Source organism: Thalassophryne amazonica, chromosome 5 (assembly GCF_902500255.1).
Source record: "Thalassophryne amazonica chromosome 5, fThaAma1.1, whole genome shotgun sequence".
NCBI classification, from domain to species: Eukaryota; Metazoa; Chordata; class Actinopteri; order Batrachoidiformes; family Batrachoididae; genus Thalassophryne; species Thalassophryne amazonica.
The window spans coordinates 89,913,642-89,938,952 of NC_047107.1; the positions used below are offsets into that span (position 1 = coordinate 89,913,642).

Genomic DNA, 25,311 nt, shown 5'->3' on the forward strand with positions numbered 1-25,311 from the left:
TCAATCTAACTGCGCAGATTAAACAGCTAACAGATACAGAAAAACACCGCTGTGCTCCGGAACAGGAAGTGATACAATACTGCAGTGAGAGCCAACCACCAGTAGAGGCAAGCAAGAGGAAATGATGAAACATTATTCCAACTACATGATAAATCATCCAAAGCATTTCCAAAAGATTACGTGCACTTTAGCAAAATATCAGATCCTTAAACATATTATAGCATAAGCATCATGCCGGCATCAAATAATGACTTTATTCAAAGTGGGCAATGCCAGGCTTACCTACAAGGAAATCAACACCACATGTCAGCAGTTACACATGGTCAATACAATTCATCATAAACACATATTACAATCCTTAATCAACCCAAATAATATTGTATCATTTCAAAATCATCATAAATCAATTAAACACCCATCAAAGCATAAGCATACACATTTCATTCATTTGGCATCATGATAAATCCCTTAAACACATTATGGCAGAAATATCACACCAGAACCTAAAATCAACTTTATTCAATCCATCCAGTACCTAATTTGTTAGAACCGGATGGTGCACATACTGTACTTCTAAACATTTGTTACTTTTTCAAAATAATGAACACAACATTTTATACAATTTAATAACTTTTATGCAAAGCTAATTATGAATAAAATAGCAGATATATCTTCAAAACAAAGGAGGGTAGTACAGAAACAAAAGCACAAAGCAGGTGGAAATGGCAAGGACCAGCACATTGTTTTTGGCACTTATGACCCCAAGTCATGTTTCATGAGATAAGAGCTGAAACCAGGAGCCCAGGTTATTAAAGTTAAAAAAAAAACCTCACTCATCATGACACGTTAGTGTTTGTGTGTTCAGTACTCAGAGTGGCGTGAGAGTGAGAAAGATTACAACATCAGCACTCTGACCATCACTGGTTTTGTCCCAGTGGTGATTCAGTTGAGAGGACCTAACGGCAGTGCTGGAGAAAAGCCCTAACAGCCCCCACATTTCATCTTTATAGCCTGCCGTAAAATACTGCAGTGAAAACAGGGAGAAACTACTCATAGAGGAAACGTCACATTATTTCTCTGCAAAACAGGAGCATAAAGGAAAAGGACAAGACCTCTCCTGTCATAGCTGGGACTCATTTCAGCAGAGTATCAGTGTGGTGCAATCTAGGACTCATTTTTATACAATGAAGAAAACAGAAATCATTGGATTTTGGACATAGTAGTGAGACAGGATCTGACCTTTGCTCAGTGTTTGTAAGAAGCTCTTCACACAATGTGCAGTCTTGATTTTTATTCTGAGCAGGGATATTGTTATGTCTATGGACCACTAATATATGTATATATAATATGAAGTCATATATCACCATTCTGTTGGTCGCATGATGTTTGACATTGGGTCAAATTCAAGCTCATAGCTCTTTAACTCAAACTTTTGGGAGTCACTATGGATAACACATGGTGGAACAGTTGTGTGTTAGTCAAGAAAAAAGTGGTTCCATTTTGGACAGACAGACTATCTATCTATCTATCTATCTATCTATCTATCTATCTATCTATCTATCTATCTATCTATCTATCTATCTATCTATCTATCTATCTATCTATCTATCTATCTATCTATCTATCTATCTATCTATCTATCTATCTATCTATCTATCTATCTATCTATCTATCTATCTATCTATCTATCTATCTATCTATCTATCTATCTATCTATCTATCTATCTATCTATCTATCTATCTATCTATCTACCTACCTACCTACCTACCTACCTACCTACCTACCTACCTACCTACCTACCTACCTACCTACCTACCTATTTATTTCCCCATATTGACGTATCCCATAATCCCTTGCGCGCCAGAGAGTCGCTGCAGTCAAACAACATAGAGAATCCACATGATGACAATTGTAAATGAATATTATACTACAAAAATGTATTTTTTTATGCTTTTCATCACGTTAATAAGAGACTGCTGCATGATACCCTGAAAACTTGCTAAAACAATTATAACGAATAATCCGTGTCTGCTATGTTTAATCTGCATGGAATTTAATAAACGCAAACCGAATTTCAGACATATTATATATTAGTCTGGAACAAAGAGGACAAACAGTGTCGTAAAGAACAATAATCAAGATGTTAAAGAGAAAACTTCACTTTCCCCCAGAACGACATGATCAGGAAGCGATTGTAGCTCACAGCAGCTCCCATTGAAAATAACAGAGAGACAGCCTATGATTCTCTCATGTTTACATAAAATAAATGCAATAACAACGTCTAAAAATCCAGAGAATATATTCACGAGAGTTTTAGGCACAATATAAAAATAGTTTTATGTTGCGATGTTAATGCTGTTGTCCGTATACAGCGGTTAAAGTGCAGCCCGATCAGAGCATCTCAATGCAGTTCTCAATGTTACTGAGATCTCGCAGCGCAGCAACCTCTCTGAGGTTTTGCAGGATTTGAAACGTCAATAGGGCGAATTGGCAAGGTGACTGAAAATGAGGAGGAACAATCTAGTATGTTCGTTCATGGTGAATAATGTAGCAGCTAGCTTGGGAACTCGCTCCCACGTGCTGCCACCACTCTGGGTGTGAACTAACTTGAAATTCTTTCACCACATTGAGGATTGATGCATTAAATATACTTATATATAAATAACTCACCTTATGTGTTTACTCAATGACTGCTGTACACAAAGATGAAAAAATCCACACACTGCGTTCAAATTGGTCTTCAATGCACAAAACCGCCATTTTGAAACGAGGGTAGAACCAGCTTGAGCATTGCCATGGATATGTGACATCACACATTGAGCGTTATACCCCTGGTAGGCTGGAAAAATGTCATGACAACGCTACGTCCAACATTTAGCGCTGTTACCAACAAAAATAATATCAGTAATATTTAAGACGTAGCAACTGCAGCAGTGTGACATCAGATAAAGTCAGTATTCCATTCAAGGTTTCCAAGGACATCGCCCCCAGAAATTTAGAGCATGATGTTAATGTTTAAGACATAGTAACTGGTCTAATCAATAAAGATAATGGTTGTGAGGTGCACAAAGGGCCATAACTGATTGAATGTCAAGGTGATATATACAGTATATCTACATTATATAACACCAAATCACAATGAATTAATTTGCATGGATTGGTGTCAAAAATGTAAGGTGTGGTGTTGCACTCACTAACTTCCCTTTCTGGTTCTGTTGATTAACCTTCAAATCTGCTCGTCCTACTGGCTGAATGTTGTGTTAGTGTGAAGGTGTGAAGTGCGCAATGTTTGGGTGGGTGGCTAAAAAGCTTTGCCAGCCATTTTCTGAACATTTCTATGCAGGTGAGTGTGCACTGTAGAATTTACTAGTGTCCACTATAGCTTCTAATGGTTTTCCCCGACAGAGATGAGCTAATGGAAATACCAGCCTGAATATTGTTCCCTAAGTGGATTGTAAGTGAACTTCTGTGATGTCAGCTACAAATCTGAGGTCACGCAAACTGCAGCCAAGTTGACCAAAGTTTGTATGACTCTCATTACAGTTCCAGCACTCTGCTTTGTGAATTTGAATAAAGTAATAGAAGTATTTCACAAGACGATAAACTGTTTGGACTAAACTAAAACAGAAACATTAGCTTTTGACTCAGAATAGGAAGCAGAAATACTTATCCATTAGATTAACCATATTAAGTAACTCCCTTCAGTTGTCCGCTTGTTTTTATCCCCCACTTGGGGTCACCACAACAGATCCAAAGTGGATATGGATGCTGATTTGGCAGACGTTTTACACTGGACACCCTACCTTACACAACTCTGCATTACATGGAGAAATGTAGAAAGGTGGGGTTTGAACCAGGAACCTTCCACACTGAAACCAAGTGCAATAACCACTTGGCCACCACACCTAGCTTAATCATAATAAGAATAAGAATAAACTCATTAATGAATTGGAAAAAACATTGCACATTAGTGTATAGTAAAGAACACAAACCTATATACATTATTTCCATCACAACATTAGGTCCATCAGGACTAAAACTTCAAGACACAAAAGCACCTTCTTTCCGTCTGCAGCTGGACTTATAAATAATGCCATTTACACTGCACCCCCACCCCCCAACTCCCACAAAGTAGACACAGATTGATCATCCCTGCACTGAAAAGTACTGCACATATGCATGCCTTGCACAGCCCCATTCCACTATGTTATATTTATTTTACAGTGAAAATAGTTTTGCCTATTTGTCTATTTGACTCCTTTACTTCTTACAGAAATATTTTTCCTTTTCTTTTTATTGTTGTTTATGCACCAATGACACCAGATCAAATTCCCTGTATGTGAGAACTTACTTGGCAATAAATTTGATTCTGATTCTGCTATATTTCTCTCATTTCTAACAATAATCTTTCAGGGTTTGTAGTGTTTTATTAATAGTGCAGTCACAATTGTTCAGCAAAGGTCCAAGACTTTAGGGTCCTGTTGCTTTCTGTCTTACTGTGTGGCTGAGAGACTTGGATGCTAACCATTGAGCAAGACAATGTCTTTGGTACTATGTCTCTTTGGACAATACTCAGGTAATGCTGGAATAACTTGGTGCCAAATTAACGGTTACTTATGGCACGGTCACATTACTTACAAATGACAGAGACAAGTAGTTGGTTTTGTCTCTTGATGGGTGTTCCCGGGGTGTGCACACTACATCTCCATAAGATGTCTGGTAAATCACTTCAGAGGTGTTATCTACAACCCCTGGCAAAAATTATGGAATCCCCGGCCTCGGAGGATGTTCATTCAGTTGTTTAATTTTGTAGAAAAAAAGCAGATCACAGACATGACACAAAACTAAAGTAATTTCACATGGCAACTTTCTGGCTTTAAGAAACACTATAAGAAATCAGGAAAAAAAAATAGTGGCAGTCAGTAACGGTTACTTTTTTAGACCAAGCAGAGGGAAAAAAATATGGACTGACTCAATTCTGAGGAAAAAATTATGGAATCATGAAAAACAAAAAAAACCGCTCCAACACATCACTAGTATTTTGTTGCACCACCGCTGGCTTTTATAACAGCTTGCAGTCTCTGAGGCATGGACTTAATGAGTGACAAACAGTACTCTTCATCAATCTGGCTCCAACTTTCTCTGATTGCTGTTGCCAGATCAGCTTTGCAGGTTGGAGCCTTGTCATGGACCATTTTCTTCAACTTCCACCAAAGATTTTCAATTGGATTAAGATCTGGACTATTTGCAGGCCATGACATTGACCCTGTGTGTCGTCTTGCAAGGAATGTTTTCACAGTTTTTGCTCTATGGCAAGATGCATTATCATCTTGAAAAATGATTTCATCATCCCCAAACATCCTTTCAATTGATGGGATAAGAAAAGTGTCCAAAATATCAACGTAAACTTGTGCATTTATTGATGATGTAATGACAGTCATCTCCCCAGTGCCTTTACCTGACATGCAGCCCCATATCATCAATGACTGTGGAAATTTACATGTTCTCTTCAGGCAGTCATCTTTATAAATCTCATTGGAACGGCACCAAACAAAAGTTCCAGCATCATCACCTTGCCCAATGCAGATTCGAGATTCATCACTGAATATGACTTTCATCCAGTCATCCACAGTCCACAATTGCTTTTCCTTAGCCCATTGTAACCTTGTTTTTTCTGTTTAGGTGTTAATGATGGCTTTCGTTTCGCTTTTCTGTATGTAAATCCCATTTCCTTTAGGTGGTTTCTTACAGTTCAGTCACAGACGTTGACTCCAGTTTCCTCCCATTCGTTCCTCATTTGTTTTGTTGTGCATTTTCGATTTTTGAGACATATTGCTTTTAGTTTTCTGTCTTGACGCTTTGATGTCTTCCTTGGTCTACCAGTATGTTTGCCTTTAACAACCTTCCCATGTTGTTTGTATTTGGTCCAGAGTTTAGACACAGCTGACTGTGAACAACCAACATCTTTTGCAACATTGCGTAATAATTTACCCTCTTTTAAGAGTTTGATAATCCTCTCCTTTGTTTCAATTGACATCTCTCGTGTTGGAGCCATGATTCATGTCAGTCCACTTGATGCAACAGCTCTCCAAGGTGTGATCACTCCTTTTTAGATGCAGACTAATGAGCAGATCTGATTTGATGCAGGTGTTAGTTTTGGGGATGAAAATTTACAGGGTGATTCCATAATTTATTCCTCAGAATGGAGTGAGTCCATATTTTTTTCCCTCTGCTTGGTCTAAAAAAGTAACCGTTACTGACTGCCACAATTTTTTTTTCCTGATTTCTTATAGTGTTTCTTAAAGCCAGAAAGTTGCCATTTGAAATGACTTTAGTTTTGCGTCATGTCTGTGATCTGCTTTTTTTCTACAAAATTAAACAACTGAATGAACATCCTCCGAGGCCGGTGATTCCATAATTATTGCCAGGGGTTGTAGTTACAAAAACAGTGTTTTTAGTTTTAGAAGTGTTTAGTTCTCGCTAATTTTTACAAAACATATGAGAAACATCTTAGATTTATACAGAAACACGGCTGTTTCAGAACAATTAGACCATGTTGGATCAATTTATTTGTGTGATCAATCAACTGACATTTCACTGCCTATTCACTCTGATTGACACTTGCTGTGCGGTGTCGCTCAGTATCTGCATAACTTAGACATCAGGTCTGTTTTGGCCCCACCTAGTTGGCGGCAGAACGACTGAAAATGAGTCATTGCTTTGCCTCTGTCGCTTGTAGCTAATGTGACGAATCTTTGGGGCAACTCAGATGATGACAGTCACTTACACTGTACAAGAATATCAGGTATGATATTTTGGCCATGTGGCATATTTCTCTGGGTATGATCCAGCATGTAGATGCCTCACCGTTGAGGATCACAGCATCTGGACAAGGCTGAATGGAGGCTTCCATTTCACCTGGCTGCAGCACATAGAAGGCTACTTTTGAGAAGTGGCGATGGACTAAAGAGGGCACAAAATATCTACAATCATAACAGTCTCTTTTCACTTTTGTCATCAAGAAGATGCATGTGTCTCAGGACCAGAACCACCAAGTTTAGAACAGCTTTTTTCATAGTGCTATAAGACACCTGACCTCTGACTCCTAACTCCCCCTCCCCCCACAGACATTGCCCCTAGACACACTTTCTTCATTCCCTCCACATTTTAGTTGTTTTTTAAAGCTATAAATTTAATACCTTGTGGGTTGTGGAAGCTAAATGTTGGATCTAACCAGCAACGAAAATAATCATTAGTCACAGCATTAATTGAGTGAAATGGGATATTTTCATGGTTTATAACACAAGGGTAATTTTATCAATTATATCTTGGCATGACTTATTGACTGTGGAATAATCAGAGAACCAGAACTATCTTGAAGTTGAGAGCGGCCTATTTATGTTTGGCTCCACTCACACATTCCTCATCCATTCACCAGCTTAATTTGAATCACTGCATTCGAGCCACAAATACACACATTTTGGCAACAAAAGCAATATTTCTGTCAATTATTCTTGAAACATACACTTCCAAGATCACACAGCAAGCGACTGTGAATAAGAACTTTTGGTATTATGGGGTGGGTGGAGGTCAAAATAAGATATTCTTAATATATTTTGTACTTTTACATGTCAAGAGAATAATACGAGCAAAGCTCACTCTATGGTAGACGAAGGCGCAAACCGGAAATGGCACAAAAATTCAGCCCCAGTGGAGAAAAAGCCACAAACCGGACAACGTTGTCGTAAAAAAGCTGTAAAAAGCCACAAACCGACAGTAGACAAACATAGACATTATAGAGCATTATAAAGAGCAGTAGACGCTGCATTGGTTGCTGAAGCGCAAGAAATGCAGTCACCGTCTTGGTCACCAGTGGTCTTTGTCGTGATTCTGTCAGAAGGCACAGGGAAGTGTGAAATACCAAGTGTTCCAATACTTTAAATGAGTGTGGTATTATTACTGTTTTGTTTAAGAATGTTTAATTTTCACTGTTGCTGCACTTTGTGTGAAATCACAGTCATATCGTATATCATATTGATATGACAACATTGCCATATGACAATCTGGCCATATTGTAGGCAAAAAAAGCTGAAAGGTTTTAGCCATGCTCATTCTCCACCGACGCATGTACTCAAAAACAGTCTCGGACCTAAATGACATGGTGAGATGCTGAGGAGCTTCGCTTGTCACGTCCGCGACAGATACATTTTAGAAAATATAAAAGCATGAAAAAAATCATACTTTTAAACGGTAGAGCGAATTAATTTTGATTTTACTGTGCCTTTAAGACATTGGCTCAGGATTTTTGCATGTGATATAAAATGGAACAAGCACAACCTCGTGTTCAAGTAGACTGTGAGAGAACAATAGACAGTAGAGACACTTAACCGACTCGCCGTCTCCTTCAATACATGCATTCATACAGAGCAGCAGGCAGCAGTTTGCATGCTAAATCATCCAAGTCAATTAAATCGTCTTCTCTGAAGCACCAAATTGTCAGACTGTGATCTGCTGCTGACCTCAAAACCCAATCCAGACAAGCTTCTCGCTACCATTTTCCAATCAGCATTTTCTGTTTTCTCCAACTCTGCAAATGAGGGGAAGTTTAGCTTTCATCTTTTTCATGTGTTTTCAAAGTTTAAATAAACACTGTTGGTCTAGAATCACAGTTAATAACATAAAGCATGCAATTTTCAGCAATTGCATGTGTTTGAGAGTTGTATCTCGGCCTAAACACAGTTTGGTGGAGCTCTTTTGTTGCACCCTGTGGCGTCTGTCTGTCCGTCATGCCTGACCACTGATATAACCACATAAGCATGAATAATGCTATGCTTTAAGCTCACTCATCATAAGAAAGACACTTGGAATAAATTAGATGCTTTGTAAGCTCAAGGTCAAACTTCTCCTTTTGACCTACTTTTTGTGATGTCAAAGTTAGCAATATCACAATATCAGAGTGTACTTTTGAAATCGCTCGTGTTCAAGTGTGTTTTGATCAGATGTGACAGTTGAAGCTCAAGGTCATACTCGTAGCTGATTTTTTTTTTTTTTTATCTTATTTGTTCCATAACTCCTTGCCTGGTTTTCCACATTTTTTTCAGTGTACCTACACCGTTTGAAGGTCATAGTCCTTGGAGTGTTTTGGTGGCACTGGAGTGTGCGTAAAGGGGAATATACAGTACTATGAATACCAGTGATGCCGGTAACGCGTTACTTAGTAACGCGTTACTCTAATCTGACCACTTCTTTTAGTAACGAGTAATCTAACGCGTTAATCTTTCCAAATCAGTAATCAGATTAAAGTTACTTCTCCATGTCACTGTGCGTTACTATTATTTTTCATTGTGGGTCGATAGCAGCATTAAACTTGGTCCGTGGGCAGGAGGTCAGGGTTCGACTGAACTGCCCACTTTAAGCGAGCTGTGAGCTTTTCATCCGCGGTTTTTTGCAGCTGCTCGACTCGTCGTCTCTTAAAGCACGGTGATCAGCACACCTGCACTGAGCTTTACAAAGACATTTTTATACTTTTTTTCCTCCTTTATTTAACAACTACTAACAACTAACAGTATTTTCCACTCAAATGCACCTAAACTCTCTTTCTGAGGACCACATGATGTGAAAACACAATAAAACTTTCTGACCTGTAAATCTGGTCACGTTTTCTGCATAAATAAATGTTATCCATTCTTTGTGCTCAAACGCCAAAGTAGGGGCGAATCCAGATGGAATGGGGGCGTGGGGGAGGGATGTGCCCCCCCCACAACACCCCTAGATTAAAGGTCCAGTTTTGAAGCCTTTTTTTACTACAACTACTAATACTACTTAAAATAATATTAATTTCTACAAATAAAATATTTAGAGAGAATTTAAATGTTAGAAAAATGCTAGAATGAATTTAATAGTTACATTTATAAACAATGTAGGGTCGAAATTGCAAGTTTTACTGTTACAGTGCTGTCAACAGTTAAATATGAGGTCAAGAAAGAGGTCTTTATTTTACTTTTTATAAAACAAGTATTTATTTTCATTGAAGTCAAGAAAGGGTGACTATAAAGTAAGTTTAGGCAAAACAGGTATCATTGTCATGTTGAGGTGGCAGAGGGTTGTTGTCGGCAGCTGGGAAAAGTAACTAAAAAAGTAACTAGTAATCTAACTTAGTTACTTTTACAATTGAGTAATCAGTAAAGTAACTAAGTTACTTTTTCAAAGAGTAATCAGTAATCAGTAATTGGATTACTTTTTCAAAGTAACTGTGGCAACACTGATGAATACAAGAAATACAACTCCAAAGTGAGTTCCCAAGCTGTGCAATGATGACGTAACACCCAGCGTAAATAGGATGGACTCTGCTTGCACTCAGGTCATGAACTAAGTTGAAATTCTATCAGCAAACAGCCTATTAAATATGTATAAGTAACACTCCTTATTTGTTTCAACACCGCTGTACACAAGGATGAAAAAGTCCACATGTGCTCCAAAGTGTCCTTGCTTTTAGTGTCCTAACCACAGCGTGACTCTTTCGTAAAACCAGTATAAAAGGGCTGGAGGTGGAATCTACTGTCGTTCTGGGCAAGTTAAGTTGAAATTCCATTGCCAAACCAAAGGTTGATACATTAATTTTGGGTGGGTGGAGCTCCTCTAGCATTTTAATTCACTCCCTTGAAGTAGTGAACTGAACTGAACTGAACTGAAACTGAACTGACTTTATTTGCATTTGCCCAAGTACAAGTGCATTGGAATTCTTGGGCGGGTCTCACATTTACATCATAAAAAATAATAATAAAAAAACACAGGATACACAAGAATGATTAATTACAGTCATAACAGAAAAATCCCAGGCATAAAGGTTAAGGCATAAAGGCATAGGAACTAGGGCAACGTGACATCAGATGAAATCAATGTACCATTCAAGGGACAATGTCATCTGGACTAACCGTTGGTTACTTCCTCAACCAAAGCCAGTATCCATTTACAACTGGGTGGACTGGTGCAATGCAGATGAAGATTCTTGTCCAAGGATGAAGACAAGAACATGACCAGTTATCAAACCGAAATCTAGATATGGTGTCATAGTGTGTTGGTTATTTGTACATCATCACATGTGGGTGGGACACAAGTTGCCTTTGATGTTGCAGTGTGGTAATATGGCGATGAAACCAGGCTCATTTTGAACGATGGACACAAAGAATACTTGAAATGATGCAGTTGAACAGTTTCCAGCAAGCACGGTGGTGTGTGCCAGAAATTATGTAAGTGGCAGTTGATGATATCTTGGGAATATTATTTGAAATAGGATTCAAATATCACAGACCTGAAAGAGAAAAGGAAAGGGAGAAATAAAGGGTGTATCATCCAATATACTGCATTTTTCCCTTTCCATTTATCTCAATAGTTTCCTCAAGTGAAACAAGCAGGTGTGTGTCTCCAATCTGGTTGAACAACAAATGAATCTGGTTAATGATATGATATTCATCCTGTTGGAAAACTAGAAAACAAGGTGTCTTTTTTTTAATCACAAGACATCATAGAATGTAGAATGTACCCAAGTTTCTTATCAAACCCCTGTTGATGTCTGCACATAAGAAAATGTTCTGTAAGTCTGAGAGTGAAAAGGTTTAAGGTCTTAAATCGGAGTTCAACCCAAAAAATCCACGCAAGGACATCTGTGTCAGTACTGTATTCTCAGTGTGAAAAGGCAGGAGGAAACAGAGGATAGTGGTTTTGATAGGAAAAGAAAAGAAATGGAAACGCCCTTCACAAGTTTGCTCACAAAAGGCGAAACTGGATAGGTCCGAGCCGGAGGGCTTTTTCAAGATGTTACAATGAGGTGTGTCAAAAGAAAAGAGAAAAGGTCTCCAGCAGCTGCAATCACGGCAAAAAAACAAAAACAAAAAAGAACAGCATTGTCATCTTAGAAGGCTTTTTTTTTTTTTGGTCAATAGAGAGTGTATTTTTCCAGTTGACAGTAACTCAAAATGAACTCCACTGCATTCTAGCTGCTTTGACTCCTTTACTGGGAATTTAGAAATTGCCACAAGCATCAGTGTACAAAGTCAGATGGCCCTGGAGATATGGTGCCTACATAAAGCTTTTGGACATTTCTGCCTTCAGTCCTGCTTCACATTGCTTTTGTAAGTGCGAATGAAAAGCAAAAGCACTGAGGGGCCTGTCAGCCTTATTATGATGAGTTAAAAGTGCCTCGATGAGGTTCAAAAGAGGCTGCAACCTCAGACAAAAGCATCCCCCCCAACCACCCCACCACCCATCCCTTTTTCAGGTCTCTGTCTGGCAGAGAACAAAGAGCCTTCTCTGACCTCCAACCATCTCCATCCATCAAAGGCCCATGGGTCTGGCCCTTGACTGATACACACACAGTCGGGCCTCTAGAACACTGAGGAAGAGCCTAAACTAACAAGCACCACAGGGTGCTACTGGGGATGATTGACACAGCCAAGACTATCTCCGTCTAAAAACCTGTGGAGTATTCATCTTTTCGCTGTGAGGCTTGCACTTGATCACTTGTCTTCTGCCCTCTTTGACTTTTTTTTATCTTTCACCCTACACACACGCCCCAAAGCTCATTGAATCTTTACCCTTCATGTCTGCAGGAACCCTGACGGGGATGTTCAGCCGTGGTGCTACATAGCAGATCATGAAGATGGGATCTACTGGAAATACTGCGACATCCGTACATGCCAAAGTAAGAGATCACCTCTTCCCATGTCTTCATCTCCATTTCTCGCTCCTCTGCCCATCACGGGCACGTTGACAAACCATTTTCGTTGCTATGCTAGTGAATACCTTCACAGACTGCATGGCTGGTAAACAGCTACTGTCATCTGAAAAATGTCTCTAATTATCTCCTGTCACACCTCCTCCTGCATGCCCGGGCCAGTTTTTACATTAACGTGAGCTGTCAATCACCGTGTGTAAGCAGGAGTATGTTCCCTTTGGCTTTTTTTTAGCTTGTTTTGACATGCGCATTGTCATCAACAAATTGTTTGCAAGGTGTGTTTCTGTGAACGTGTTTTGGTGTGTGTGTGTGTGTGTGTATTAATGTCACTTTATTTTCATGAGGGAGCTGCACACCTGCACCATGTGCAGCAAATGTGATGGATGGATTTGTTGATTTATGACATTACAGTCTCCTGCACGTCTCCTTTGCTAGTTTGGCACTCAGTGTCAAAAAAATTTAATCTGGACCAGAGCTGGACCGATTTTAATTCTGAAGATCACGGTGCAGCACATTCTGATGTAGCATTTTTTAATATACATATTATATTTTATTTGTCATAATGGTTGAAGTATTTATTTGAAGTACCTTTAATAGTAGCTGTATGTATTCCATTATATTGTCCTGCACTCTAAAAATGAAATGTTGTATTTACTTAATCTAGGTACTATGTCAACTGGTCCCACAAAACCTGGTTTAATGGGAAACAATTTTAATTGTTCCAATTTGCTTTTCCCGTTTAAACTAGTTGTTTTTGGAACCAGCTGACAGAACAATGCAGATGAAATAAGTAAAACATTTATTTTTAATGTATGTTATTGTTATGTGTCGACGCGAGTTGAGGAGCGGACCTGCGTCAGACAGAACCCAGCGCTAAAAATAACCAGAAAGCGGTTCCAACAACAGAAACAATTTATTTTTCACCTGTGCATAATAATGTGTACAAAACTAAAACAACGTCCTTCTGGTGGAGTGACTGTTGGCACGCTCTTTAGCGCCCAAAAGGATAGAAGCCCGGCGTTCCTGGACCCACTACCACCAGACAAACACCCCCCAGGTGGACACGACAAACTGACTCTCTGTGAAGCAAAGAAGAGGTGAGGTAAGTCAGCAGTTACAACAATATCTTTCAAAAGACACACGCTATCAGCAACACATTCAGGTCTGTATTTTTTAACTTTATGCAAATGAGCAGCTTCTCACAACAAGTGGAGGATCACTTATCCTGCACGCCACAGCAGTGAGAAGCAAATTGCACAATTCTCATCACAATTCCAGTATACTGCGTAACAAAACACCAAGTTACTATCAACAATTAGTCGAACACTTAATCACCTTTAATGTGTGCTGACAGCATGTGTCCCTCACCCTTCCTTGCTTCATGGGCTCGATGTGTCAAACCCAGGCGCGGTCCTCAGCGTCTCACAAACAGACATCACAAGGTCGAGTTCCCGGCAGTTCTGCTTGAATCACACATGCCTTAAATGCAGAACGCCATCCAATTATCTGCTTCAGCTGAAAGTCTTTAAGGTTGCATGTGAGCACCAGTCACAGGTGCTACACATGATGTTGATGAGGGTGAGGATTCTTCAGCCAGCACCTTCTCCACAGACAAATCAGTTCTCATGCCACCTGAAGAGCAAAGAAAAGAAAAGAACACCAAAACATCCAGCCACACCCCCCAACACACAACAGTTATAACACTATGAAGTAGATGTTACAGATTTTTGTAATTTTGGTCACTAAAAGTAACTTATTAACAGTGTTGCCACAGTTACTTTGAAAAGTTACTTTAGTTACTTTTTTAGTAACATTATACAGTTACTTCATTAGCAGCTTTGTGCAGTTCCTTTATTAGCAGCTGCCAACAAGTTCTAACTAATAACCAGTGGTGGGCACAGTTCCGCTAATCTGCTACCCACTAATTATTGAAGAAAATGTTTTCATTAGCGGATTAGCTTTTCACATAACTTTAAAAACCATCAGCGGACCAATTAGCTTTAGTTAAATTTAGTTCAGATAACTTTTAGACCACTAACATATTTTTCTGGGCATAATGAATAAAGCTTAACAGTTAAAAACATTTGTAAAGTCTGAAATCAAAGATTTTAGTGCCTACCCATTACATGTTTTGTAGCAGGCAGACAGCCACGAATGGTAGAGCTCTATCCTCTGCAGACAGAGGAGAGCTGACTACCAGAGAGAAAGGAAGAGAGAGGAGAAAAAAAATCATTTATTTTACACACAATAAATACGTGCCGGCATATTACTGCAATCATGCACAACAATACAGAATTAGTTTGAAACAAACTAATTCCGGACAAGTTATTGGAATTAATGTCACGTCTGTCATTTTACAAATTGAAAATATCACTTTAGTCACTAAAGTGATAAAATAAAGACATTTAGTGACTAAAGTCACTAAATATCACAAAACTAATATGTTTTAGTTTTAAAGTAATGCACTAATTTTGAAGGTTTTAGTGTTTAGACACATATGCTGCAATGCATTATGGGAACATAGGTTTCCTGACTTTTTTTTGTTTTTGTTTATTAAAACAGGGCAATTTGAAAACTGAAAATTCTGTTTGTTAAGTGATTCATCATCACTTTTAGCGAATGTGTGGCAAATGGTATTCACACTGCCATCTACTGTCCAGTAGATGGCAATGTTCATGGCAGTGTGAATACCATTTGCCACACATTCGCTACAAGTGATGATGGTTAATTAAAAAATAAATGCCAGTCATGGGATTCAAACCTATAATTTACAAAAGCTCTGATTACCAGATGGAAACTTCACCTTTGTGCTACAATCACTATCTTATAACAGGAGCGTGAAATGGACAAAATCAACAAGCAGATAAACATGCGGCATTTGTTACTGCATATTTCTGCTGATACGTGACTGAAAGTGGTGTATTTGTTGCACTGTTGGCTTGTCATATAGTCCTGTGCTGCTCACAGAATGTGTGGGGCCCAACCTGTCAGGCAGACGTGACATTCAGATCACCTGGTGCGTGTCCACATGAACTGACAGTCCATTTCTCAAGCCCGTCACAAAAGTGATATATGTGTTTATGTGTTTCCATGTGAGGACAGCAAGCACACACATGCACGTGTCTGTCAAAACATGGTACATGTTCTGCAGCTGTGACATCCAGGATCAGAGCAGCTGTTGATAGCCAACCATGCCCCTGTCCGTTCAACGCACAGACCAGGGTGTCACTCTGTGATCAGATGAGAGGTGCTTTGCCTGCGGGGGGGGTGAACCACACGCACACACTTGTTGGGGTGGTGAGAGGGGGGAGCGTGCGAAACACACGCACTCATGTTGTGAGTGGAGTCGACACACTGGCATGCCACATGCATACTTGGCTACTTCACAGTCATGGGGCACTTAGACAAATTTCACATCCAGCTTGAAAGTGATCGTCTGCTGACTGTTTTCGTGCTAACAGCGTGAATGGCCACACATTCTCTAAGTGCCAAGCGAGCGGTGTTAGATGTTCATGTGTATTACTTGGAATTTGGCCGACACCTGCCGCGAGAAAGATCGAATGGGCTCTCACAGCCACACTCTGTCTTTCAGTGGCTGGTGTGCACAAATATATATAGTTGTAGCAACAGGTGTGGTAGACCTTCAATTATGAGTGAAAGTGCCAATAATTGATGTAAAATGGAAAGCGAAAGATGGTGACAGCCACAGCTGTTAAACACAGGCCACTAGAGATCACATTGGAATGAATTTTTGATAGAATCTGGGCATATTTCACGTGGCTGTTTTGTTGGATATCTGCTAGACACAGTTAAGGCACTCACATAGGTCAGCTGAGTCATATGTCAGTTATGTTAGTTACATTTACAAAATCAGTCAGTGGTGAGACTTAAATTTCATTATTAGTTTATTAGAGGTAATTTTCCAAGGTGCAAGTCAGATATTCCAAGCTCCCATTTCCACCGAATGCAGCATGAACTTCAAAACTTGCACATGCACTTCCTCTTAAACGCTGTCTGCAAAATCTCATGTTGTGAACTCGCTATATTTGTCATGGGATAAATAAAAATTAATATATACTTTACCAACAATAAAATTAACTGTGATTTTGCAGTATTCCACAGAAATAAAGGTACTTTCTAATAACGAGACTTCAAAGTAAATTTTGAGGGCACTTCCATGGTGCGGTGGATGCAGCAGCTTGCATGCTGCTACAACAGACCCAACACATCACCTAAACAATATTTGTGTGTCAGTAACAAAACTTATCTACCTCCTGCATAACAGCACGGTGGAAATGTGGGAGTGCACAGGAAGCAGATGGACAAAAACAAAGAGCCAGTTTGAAGGCACCCTTGCGTATGCGGCGTACCCTCCCTGAAAAATGTTTAGGAAACACGTGGGTTGTATCAAGTGTATGAACAAAGTACCCCCAAAAAACTGATGCACTGGATGAACTCAATTAAATTATGAGCAGGATTTCCATCTAATAAATATATGTAGCCCCAACTCAAATAAAGTGCATCCATGCAAGATAATTCAGTTTAGTTGACGCTACATATACGTATTTATTAGATGGAAATCCTGCCCCAAATTGAACTGAGTTCATCCAATCAGTAATTTGTTTGAGGGATACACTCAAAAAAACTGAATTGTTGGATTGAATTCCACCTAATAAATACATGTAGTCCCAACTAAAGTTAAATTATCTTGCATAGATGTGTTTTATTTGAGTTGGGGCTACATATATTTATTAGATGGAAATCCTGCATATAATTGAATTGAGTTCATCCGATCGGTCATTTGTTTGACTGGTACACTCAAAAAAACCCAAACTGAATTGTTGGATTGAATTCCACCTAATAAATACATGTAGTCCCAACTAAAGTTAAATTATCTTGCATAGATGTGTTTTATTTGAGTTGGGGCTACATATATTTATTAGCTGGAAATCCTGCACATAAATGAATTGAGTTCATCCAATCAGTCATTTGTTTGAGTGGTACACTAAAAAAAAACTGAATTGTTGGATTGAATTCCACCTAATAAATACATGTAGTCCCAGCTAAAGTTAAATGATCTTGCATGGATGTGTTTTATTTGATTTGGGGCTACATATATTTATTAGATGGAAATCCTGCATATAATTGAATTGAGTTCATCCGATCGGTCATTTGTTTGACTGGTACACTCAAAAAAAACCAAACTGAATTGTTGGATTGAATTCCACCTAATAAATACATGTAGTCCCAACTAAAAATAAATGATCTTGCATGGATGTGTTTTATTTGAGTTGGGGCTACATATATTTATTAGATGGAAATCCTGCACACAATTGAATTGAGTTCTTCCAAAGAGCCATTTTTTGAGTGTATATGGTCATCAGGATTGCAGGCTTCAACAAATCTCACAGGTACTCGAGACATCCTAACAATTACACTTTAATAAGTCTTGATGTTTACATGGCTGCTGACTCATGAATGCATGGACTGTCTGTGCGTGTCTGTATAACTAGCCACGGGTGGATTGGCGTTTGCATGTTTGTGCTTGTGTGAAAGCTTGAGCGTGTGTCCCATTAAACTCTTCACTGACCTGTTTCAGACATCTGTAGCTCCGAATGTGTTGGCTGTCTTTGTGGTTTGGAGGTGAGGGATGGGCTTGTCTCTTATCTGTAGTGGAATTAGGCCAGCTGCTTTTCCACGTGGCTCTGCCATGTGCTGCCTCAGCCTTGTTTTCGTCCAGGAACTAGTACTACACTGTGTGTAACCATGCCGCGTGTGGCCCATTTCTAACTGGCTGACGGCTTTGCACGTATCAGATGCTATCGTACACGATTGCTCCTTGTTGGGTTTGAGCATGAAGCGTTACAGCGGTGTTAGAAAAAAAGAGATGAAGTTTGCTGAGAGCTAGAAATCCACTATCAGAAAAACATGTCTGTTCAGTGATGACAGTTTCTCCCTGCAGGGCTTCCAGTGAGCTTTTAGACATGAACGTTCCATCTCATCTGTTTTTGAATCCACAATCACCACGTGGTGCTTTACCTTCTGGCAGTGCTTGTTCTCACTGCGCTGCATTTAAAAGCTCCGACTGCCAAGTCATTGAATGCTGATGCTCTGTCCGTGTCTGCGGCTGGCAATGAAAAGGTTGAAAAACACTGTGGTGCGCCAGAGAAAGGAAACAGTGCTCTTTGTTTTCATTTTGTCTGGCATTTTGTTTTCTCTTGTCTGTGACTTAATCTGCTTTTTTTGGATTTGTTTTGATGTAGCCCGGTGGGCCCTTGCTGCTCCACCTGTAGCCTGCCAGTTGTTGATCTGTTAACTAACCAGTTTTCGTGTTATCCGGTGCGGTGCCACCTTGGTGATGGTGACACACCCTTGCTGGAGCACGCTACTCCAGGCAGGTCACATGAGGTCCGAAACACGTAGCTGATGTGGATTATAGTTTAAGTCACAACATTTGTTGCTCCTAGTAATCCCTTGTGCAGGCTGTCATCATGTTGTGGAACAATCTAAATATTGCAAAAAAAAAAAAAAATTGTCATCTAAAATCCACAGTCTGATGTTCCCCTGCAGGATGGTCGTGTTTTTGAACGTTCAGCTAAGTGCAGCCCCGCCATCAGAGTTTGTTTCCTGACATTCTGATCCCCTGAAGCAGACAAGCCTTATTTTGGTGAAACTTGATACCTCTAATATCTCCGTTTGTCGACATTCAACTCATTGCATCAAACTGGGCAACAAATCAAAAGACCTACAGCATTTTTGTTTTATTCCTAGATGCTTTCCAATATTGCATGAGTTTCAAAGATATGACGTGACTTTTAGACAGCTTAATGTTTGACTGAGCAATATCTTTTAATGGTGTTTTTCAATTTAACCAATGAAAACAAGTACATTTGTTAGATTCAAGTTACAGCTATCTGTTCTAGTAATCTCGGAGTGTCTTCAGCAACCTGCAATTTCAGCTGTATTGACTATCGTAAATTAGTCCTTTGTTACTCATATTGACATCAGCTTGTTTGGTTCAACTGACCTCTTTGAGAGAACACCAGACTCTGCCAGTGGAGTAATAGCTGCCAATGCCATTGTTGCTGAGTGGGTAGTTCAGTGGGATAGCAGTTGGACTTTCATTGTGCAGACCGGGGTTTAATTCCTGTTCAGCCTACTTGCCTGACTGTAACACCCCTGTCACACCTTGATGATTTAGCCAGTGTATGGCAACTGTATTGCACACATGGGCGTATGTCAAATAAATTATGGGTACAGTTGTACAAGTTAAGAGCTCATTGATTGGTGAGCTCATTGGTGAGTACGTTGAAATATTTTGGGCATGCACAATATTTTCGATGCATGCCAGCATATGGCTGATACATTCCACATACACGGGCCAAGTTGTATCTAAGTGATGCAGTTGTTGACACACGTTTCTTATAAGTTGCAAAATACATCCACTGATGCTGTTCATTGATTGGCTGAACTACTGAAAGTGAACCATTCAGACTGTTTCAAATTTTAAAACCATTCAGAGTAAATATAAAGTCTTAATCTTACCTATTTATTTCAGTTGGATTCATCATCACAGCCTGACAAAAATTTATCCACATAAAGTGGCCTGATTTTGGAAAATGACTTCTGAAAATACTTTAATTCCTTGTCGTGGCTGAAGAAACTTAACTGAACCAGAGAATGTCGGCACTTTGTGCCACAACCAGAAAATGAACTTATTTTAAAAGTTGAAAGAGTCACAGTGCCTCATTCAGTCACGTCAGCGTTTACCACAGACAGTCGATTCTTCAACATTTTGCATACGATGAAAATGAATCTCATGATCCACCAAGACAAAAATAAAATTAAATAAAAATTACTCTGTTTGGCCTCTGTGTGGAGGGAAGAGGCCACGCGACACATACGCATGCTCGATGACGTGCTTGTCAATTTTACGTGCTCCACCTGCTTGACAAAAGGGTTCTGCAAACAGTAGAAACACAAACCAAGCCAGACATAACCGTTCCGACCCGTACTATACCATGTAGTACCAACCCGGACCACTCAGGGGGAAGGGGTGTGTTGGCATACGATGGCTAAATCATTATGCTGTGACACCTACGTAGCATATTCTATGTATCCACCATATTCAGTGCATTTCTCATATGTCGGCATATGCCGGGCTAAATTGTGAAGGTGTGACAGGGCCCTAAGTGGGTACCAGTCTTGGCTGGGGAAATAGCTTGTGAAGGGCTGGTGTCCGCTCTTAGTGCAGCAGATAACTAAAATAATCCTTCAAATGGTGGAACAAGTACCAGTTCTGGTAAAAAAAAAAAAAAAAGAAACTCCTTAGACAGAAGGGCTGTACAATATGGCCAAATTATCGTATCGCAATACTATGATTTAATGCAAAGTGCAGCAACAGTGAAAATGAAACATTCTTAAATAAAACATTAATAATACCACACTCATTGTGTACTCATCATAAGGTTAGGATACTGTGCCCTCCAAAAGTATTGGAACACTTGGAATTTCACATATTTTAATTTGTTTATGCCATTTCAAATACAAGAAATACAAAAAATATAAAGAATAAAAATTTCGAAAATTATCTTCCTCAAACTCTGAAAGCAAATCTCTAAAACTTGATAATACCTGTAAATAATAATCAGTTTTATTTCCAGTTTTCTTTAGACAAGTCAGGGGATGGAAACATGAACATTTCCAAGTCACTGAATATGTCTTGGACTTTATTTACCTTAATTATGAAGAAATACAAACGTTCCACCAAAACATTAAATCTAGGCTTTCATCTCAAATGTACTTTCTGGCAAATTGTAGCTGAACTTTCAGGTCTTCTTTTTAAGAAAATCCTCCTCTACACCACTTCATCAGGAAGCTAGATTTTATCTATTTGTTTAATTAATTTATATCAAGTTGTAGAGATTTGCTTTCAGTTTGAGTTTAAGGAAGATAACTTTAGATTTATTTATCTAAAGTTGTGTCACTGTTGTGTCACTCAGACAGCAAAATTAAGAGGTTATTTAAATTAAGTCCTTCAGAGAGAAAAATTAAGAGGTTACACAGCTTTTATACAGAACAGAGGAGGAGTAAATTACCTGTATTTCTTTCAGCCTGGACATCTTCACATTATATCTCATGAATCAACAGCTGACTGCTCATTTAATATCACTGGAGAAACACGTATATACAGTATAAGGCAACCCAAATTAAAGGAGAAATGCCGCTTTTAACAACCTGGACCTCATTTCTGACGTAACGTGTCACGTGATGAATCTCCTTCCGGACCCAAACAAAGAAAATACGTGTTTTTCTCTGCACTCATTGGTTCTGGTGGCGCAGTGTAAACAGTGAAAGAATGCCACAGTGTTGTGTGCCCATGTGCACCAATCGACCTAAAACTTTTCTGGATTTGTCTTTCTATAGGTTTGTGACTAATGGCAAAGAAAAAAGTAGAGTAATGCAGAGTAGAGTAAGATAAATAATGACAACATTAGACATGTTACTGCCAAGTGGACCCAACAGATAATGTTAATGTCACCTTTGCAAAAGTATTTAATTTAGATCAGTGATTGCAAGTGGGACGGGTATCATTAAGAATCTATAAATTATTCGTTATTTAGTTCACATTGTGCCGGAGCTAGCTGGTGGTCGGCGATAACAGCCATGATGAAAACACGTTTGTTCCGCTGAGGAAATGAGATTATTCTGACTATTTACCCAGACTGACAACAAATATGAGAGACGTAAGTACGTTTCTGCACTTTTTGTGAATGCACAAACGCACCCTCGTGCACGCTCCGCTGTGGAAAACGAGATTAGCTGCCTAATCAGTGGGTCAGAGTCTGATTATTTAGCCAGACTGACAACAACTTTGAGTAAAGTAAGTACTTTTATGCATTTTCTGTGGTTTCTTGAGGCATTTTGTGAAGGCAGAAATGTGCTCTGACCTCAAAACACGCTTCTGTGACATAAACCTAATGCACCCTCGCTTCTTCTGTGGTGTTTAATGGCAGCCGGCATCCTGTACCATTTGCAACATTTACAGACATCACCCGATCAGAATCAAATGAATTTAAGGCCTTTTTATTCTGTTCTGGTGCACAAGAAAAAAAGTTTGGCAACGTAAACAAAGTGACCCGCTCAGCCATTACTGTAGAGAAACCCATGTGCATAGTTTGTTTGGGTCCGGAAAGAGATTTATCATGTGATGAGTTACGTCACGGCTTTGCAACCAAATTGAAGTTACCATGAGTGAAAAGTGTAGTGCCTATGTCTTCCACCACCGTCTCTGTTTGTTAGTGTGTAAAAATAGAAGCACCTGCTTACGCCAGAACACAGAAAAGACAAAAAGTTTTCTGTGCGTGGGTGAGTGCATGCGTGTAACTTTGATCATGGACAAAATGGGGAGAGCTGACATTTGCCATTTAGTATGCTTATGTATTTTGGGTCAAAGATGAGCGCTGCCAAAATGGAATGTTGGTAGGACTAATATTTTTTGGGAGAAACTATGGATATTAGCTAGCAGCACTGAACAATGGACAATGATAGTTAAATTCTAGACTAACATGCCATTCCAGCAGGGGCCAGTAAATCATCTATATATTAAAAGCGTGCATGTGTGCGTGATTTTATTTAGTAAGTTCAATGTAAGTACATAATATAATTGTAAATACTTTAAAAAATACATGGATGACAGAAGAAAATGAAAACACTTTTTTCAATTATGGTCCATTTAAAAATCTAATGAAGTAAGAAGTAATAATATAAAATAATAATAATAATAATAATAATAATAGTGATGACAATAATAATAATAATAATATTATAATAGTGTGTATATGATATCAAGAAACTAAACAATTTCTAAATAAACATTTAAATTAAATTAACATTAAAAAAATACATAATTTTCAGGAAATAAAGGTTTGAGTTCTTCCTCTAAAACTGTTGAGGTTTTAGGTCTAAGGTTCTAAAAACATTCTGGACTCATGTGCCATTCCAACTCATTATAGAAACTTTGCATAATTTATTAACACCATTAAAAAATGTCAGTTACCTATTTTAGAAACACAACCCATTCTGGAGCACGTGGATCCCCACAGACAACGCACTACTTTTATTTATATGTGTATTTCTCGTTGTTGTGATTTTCATATGTTTGTGTGAATATGATTATCTCCCTGAAAGGAATTATTAAGTGTGTTCACACTGGAAAAATGTATTTTTGGAACTTTTCTGCATTTTCCTTACTGGTACGCCTGTTTTTGTGTGACTCTTTGAAGCTTACGTGTGTTTGTTTGGCAATAATCCAGAACAGCTCAATTTGACTGACATGGAATCAAGATGTCAAGGTGGCGTGTTTGCCAAGACAAAGGTGCTTTGATGTGAATTATAAGAGCTCAACAACGTATGACCAACAAAAACTTGTTGTGCCACTGTGTACTCCATATCGGTCCAGAAGGCAAGCTTGCTTTGCTTACAAAGTATAACTTACGCCTGTCTGACACCTGTTGGACATGTCTGTGATTTTTTTATAATCTTATCACATGGATGATGAAAATTAGGAGCCCATGTGTTTCAAATCACAAAAATGATCTTTGTTTTCCATTTCACGTAGATGTGATGGCCACCAAGGCCACCACTACTTGTTTAATTGTGAACAAACATTTTGCAGATATTGTGTGTATATATGGTTTCCTTTAATCTCCATTTTCAACTGCATTTTTCTCCATTTAAAAAAGTACTTAAAGGGTTTTGCATCTGAACTCTTCATATTTATATATATATATATATATATATATATATATATATATATATATATATATATATATATATATATAAATCATGGAGTTTGTTGCATTTTTTTCTTTTTTTTTTCTGCTAATTGTTCTTGGCAGTGCATGTTTTGTTTTGTCATAATCGTGACTATGATCCGTTCATGGTAATCTGTTTGAATTTTTTTTTAACACTTCAACAACAGTGACCTATGCTGTATTTTGTAACTGTTTTTAACTTTGCAAGTGTTAGAATGGCCATATCACTAGGTCACCATTCTGAGTCTAGTCTGCTTGAGGTTTCTTCCTCAAAAAACACCAGAGGGAGTTTTTCCTTTCCACTGCCGCCTGTTTTCCTTAAATACCCTTAGGGAGAGTTGGTAAGGTTAGACCTTTCCTATGTGAAGCACTGTGAGGTAGCTTTGTTATGATTTGGCGCTATATACATTAAGTGAACTGAATTGAATTGAGACCTCCAGTGACCACAAAGGTCCATATAACTTGGGTTCAACCCAGCATTTGAGTATGTTGTTGGTGCTATGTTATACTGAGGGGGCAAAACACCAAAATACAGCATGCTAGCTGTATACAGTAGTAAGTAGTAACACTAGCATACAATGATTGCTGTTTCACACCTTCAGCCAACAAAAAAAGGTGATTTAGTGTCACATATACAGCTTTTGAACCAAGTCCAACATTACATATATTACAAATATTACATACACACGAGGACATTATACAGTTATAGACTTTTGATTTCGGTGTACCCGTGATTATGCGGACCTGGTCTGTGATTTCGG

General features: G+C 38.8%; 1 protein-coding gene across 2 annotated transcripts in view; it reads left to right on the forward strand.

The window, feature by feature from the left end:
• The window catches only part of kremen1 (kringle containing transmembrane protein 1), a 152,624-nt gene that overhangs the window by 70,420 nt on the left and 56,893 nt on the right, over positions 1-25,311 (forward strand). For both annotated transcript variants that reach the window (XM_034170853.1, XM_034170854.1), the window contains exon 3: positions 12,610-12,701. In XM_034170853.1, coding sequence (XP_034026744.1) covers positions 12,610-12,701 — 92 coding nt within the window. The remainder of the gene's footprint in view (positions 1-12,609; positions 12,702-25,311) is intronic.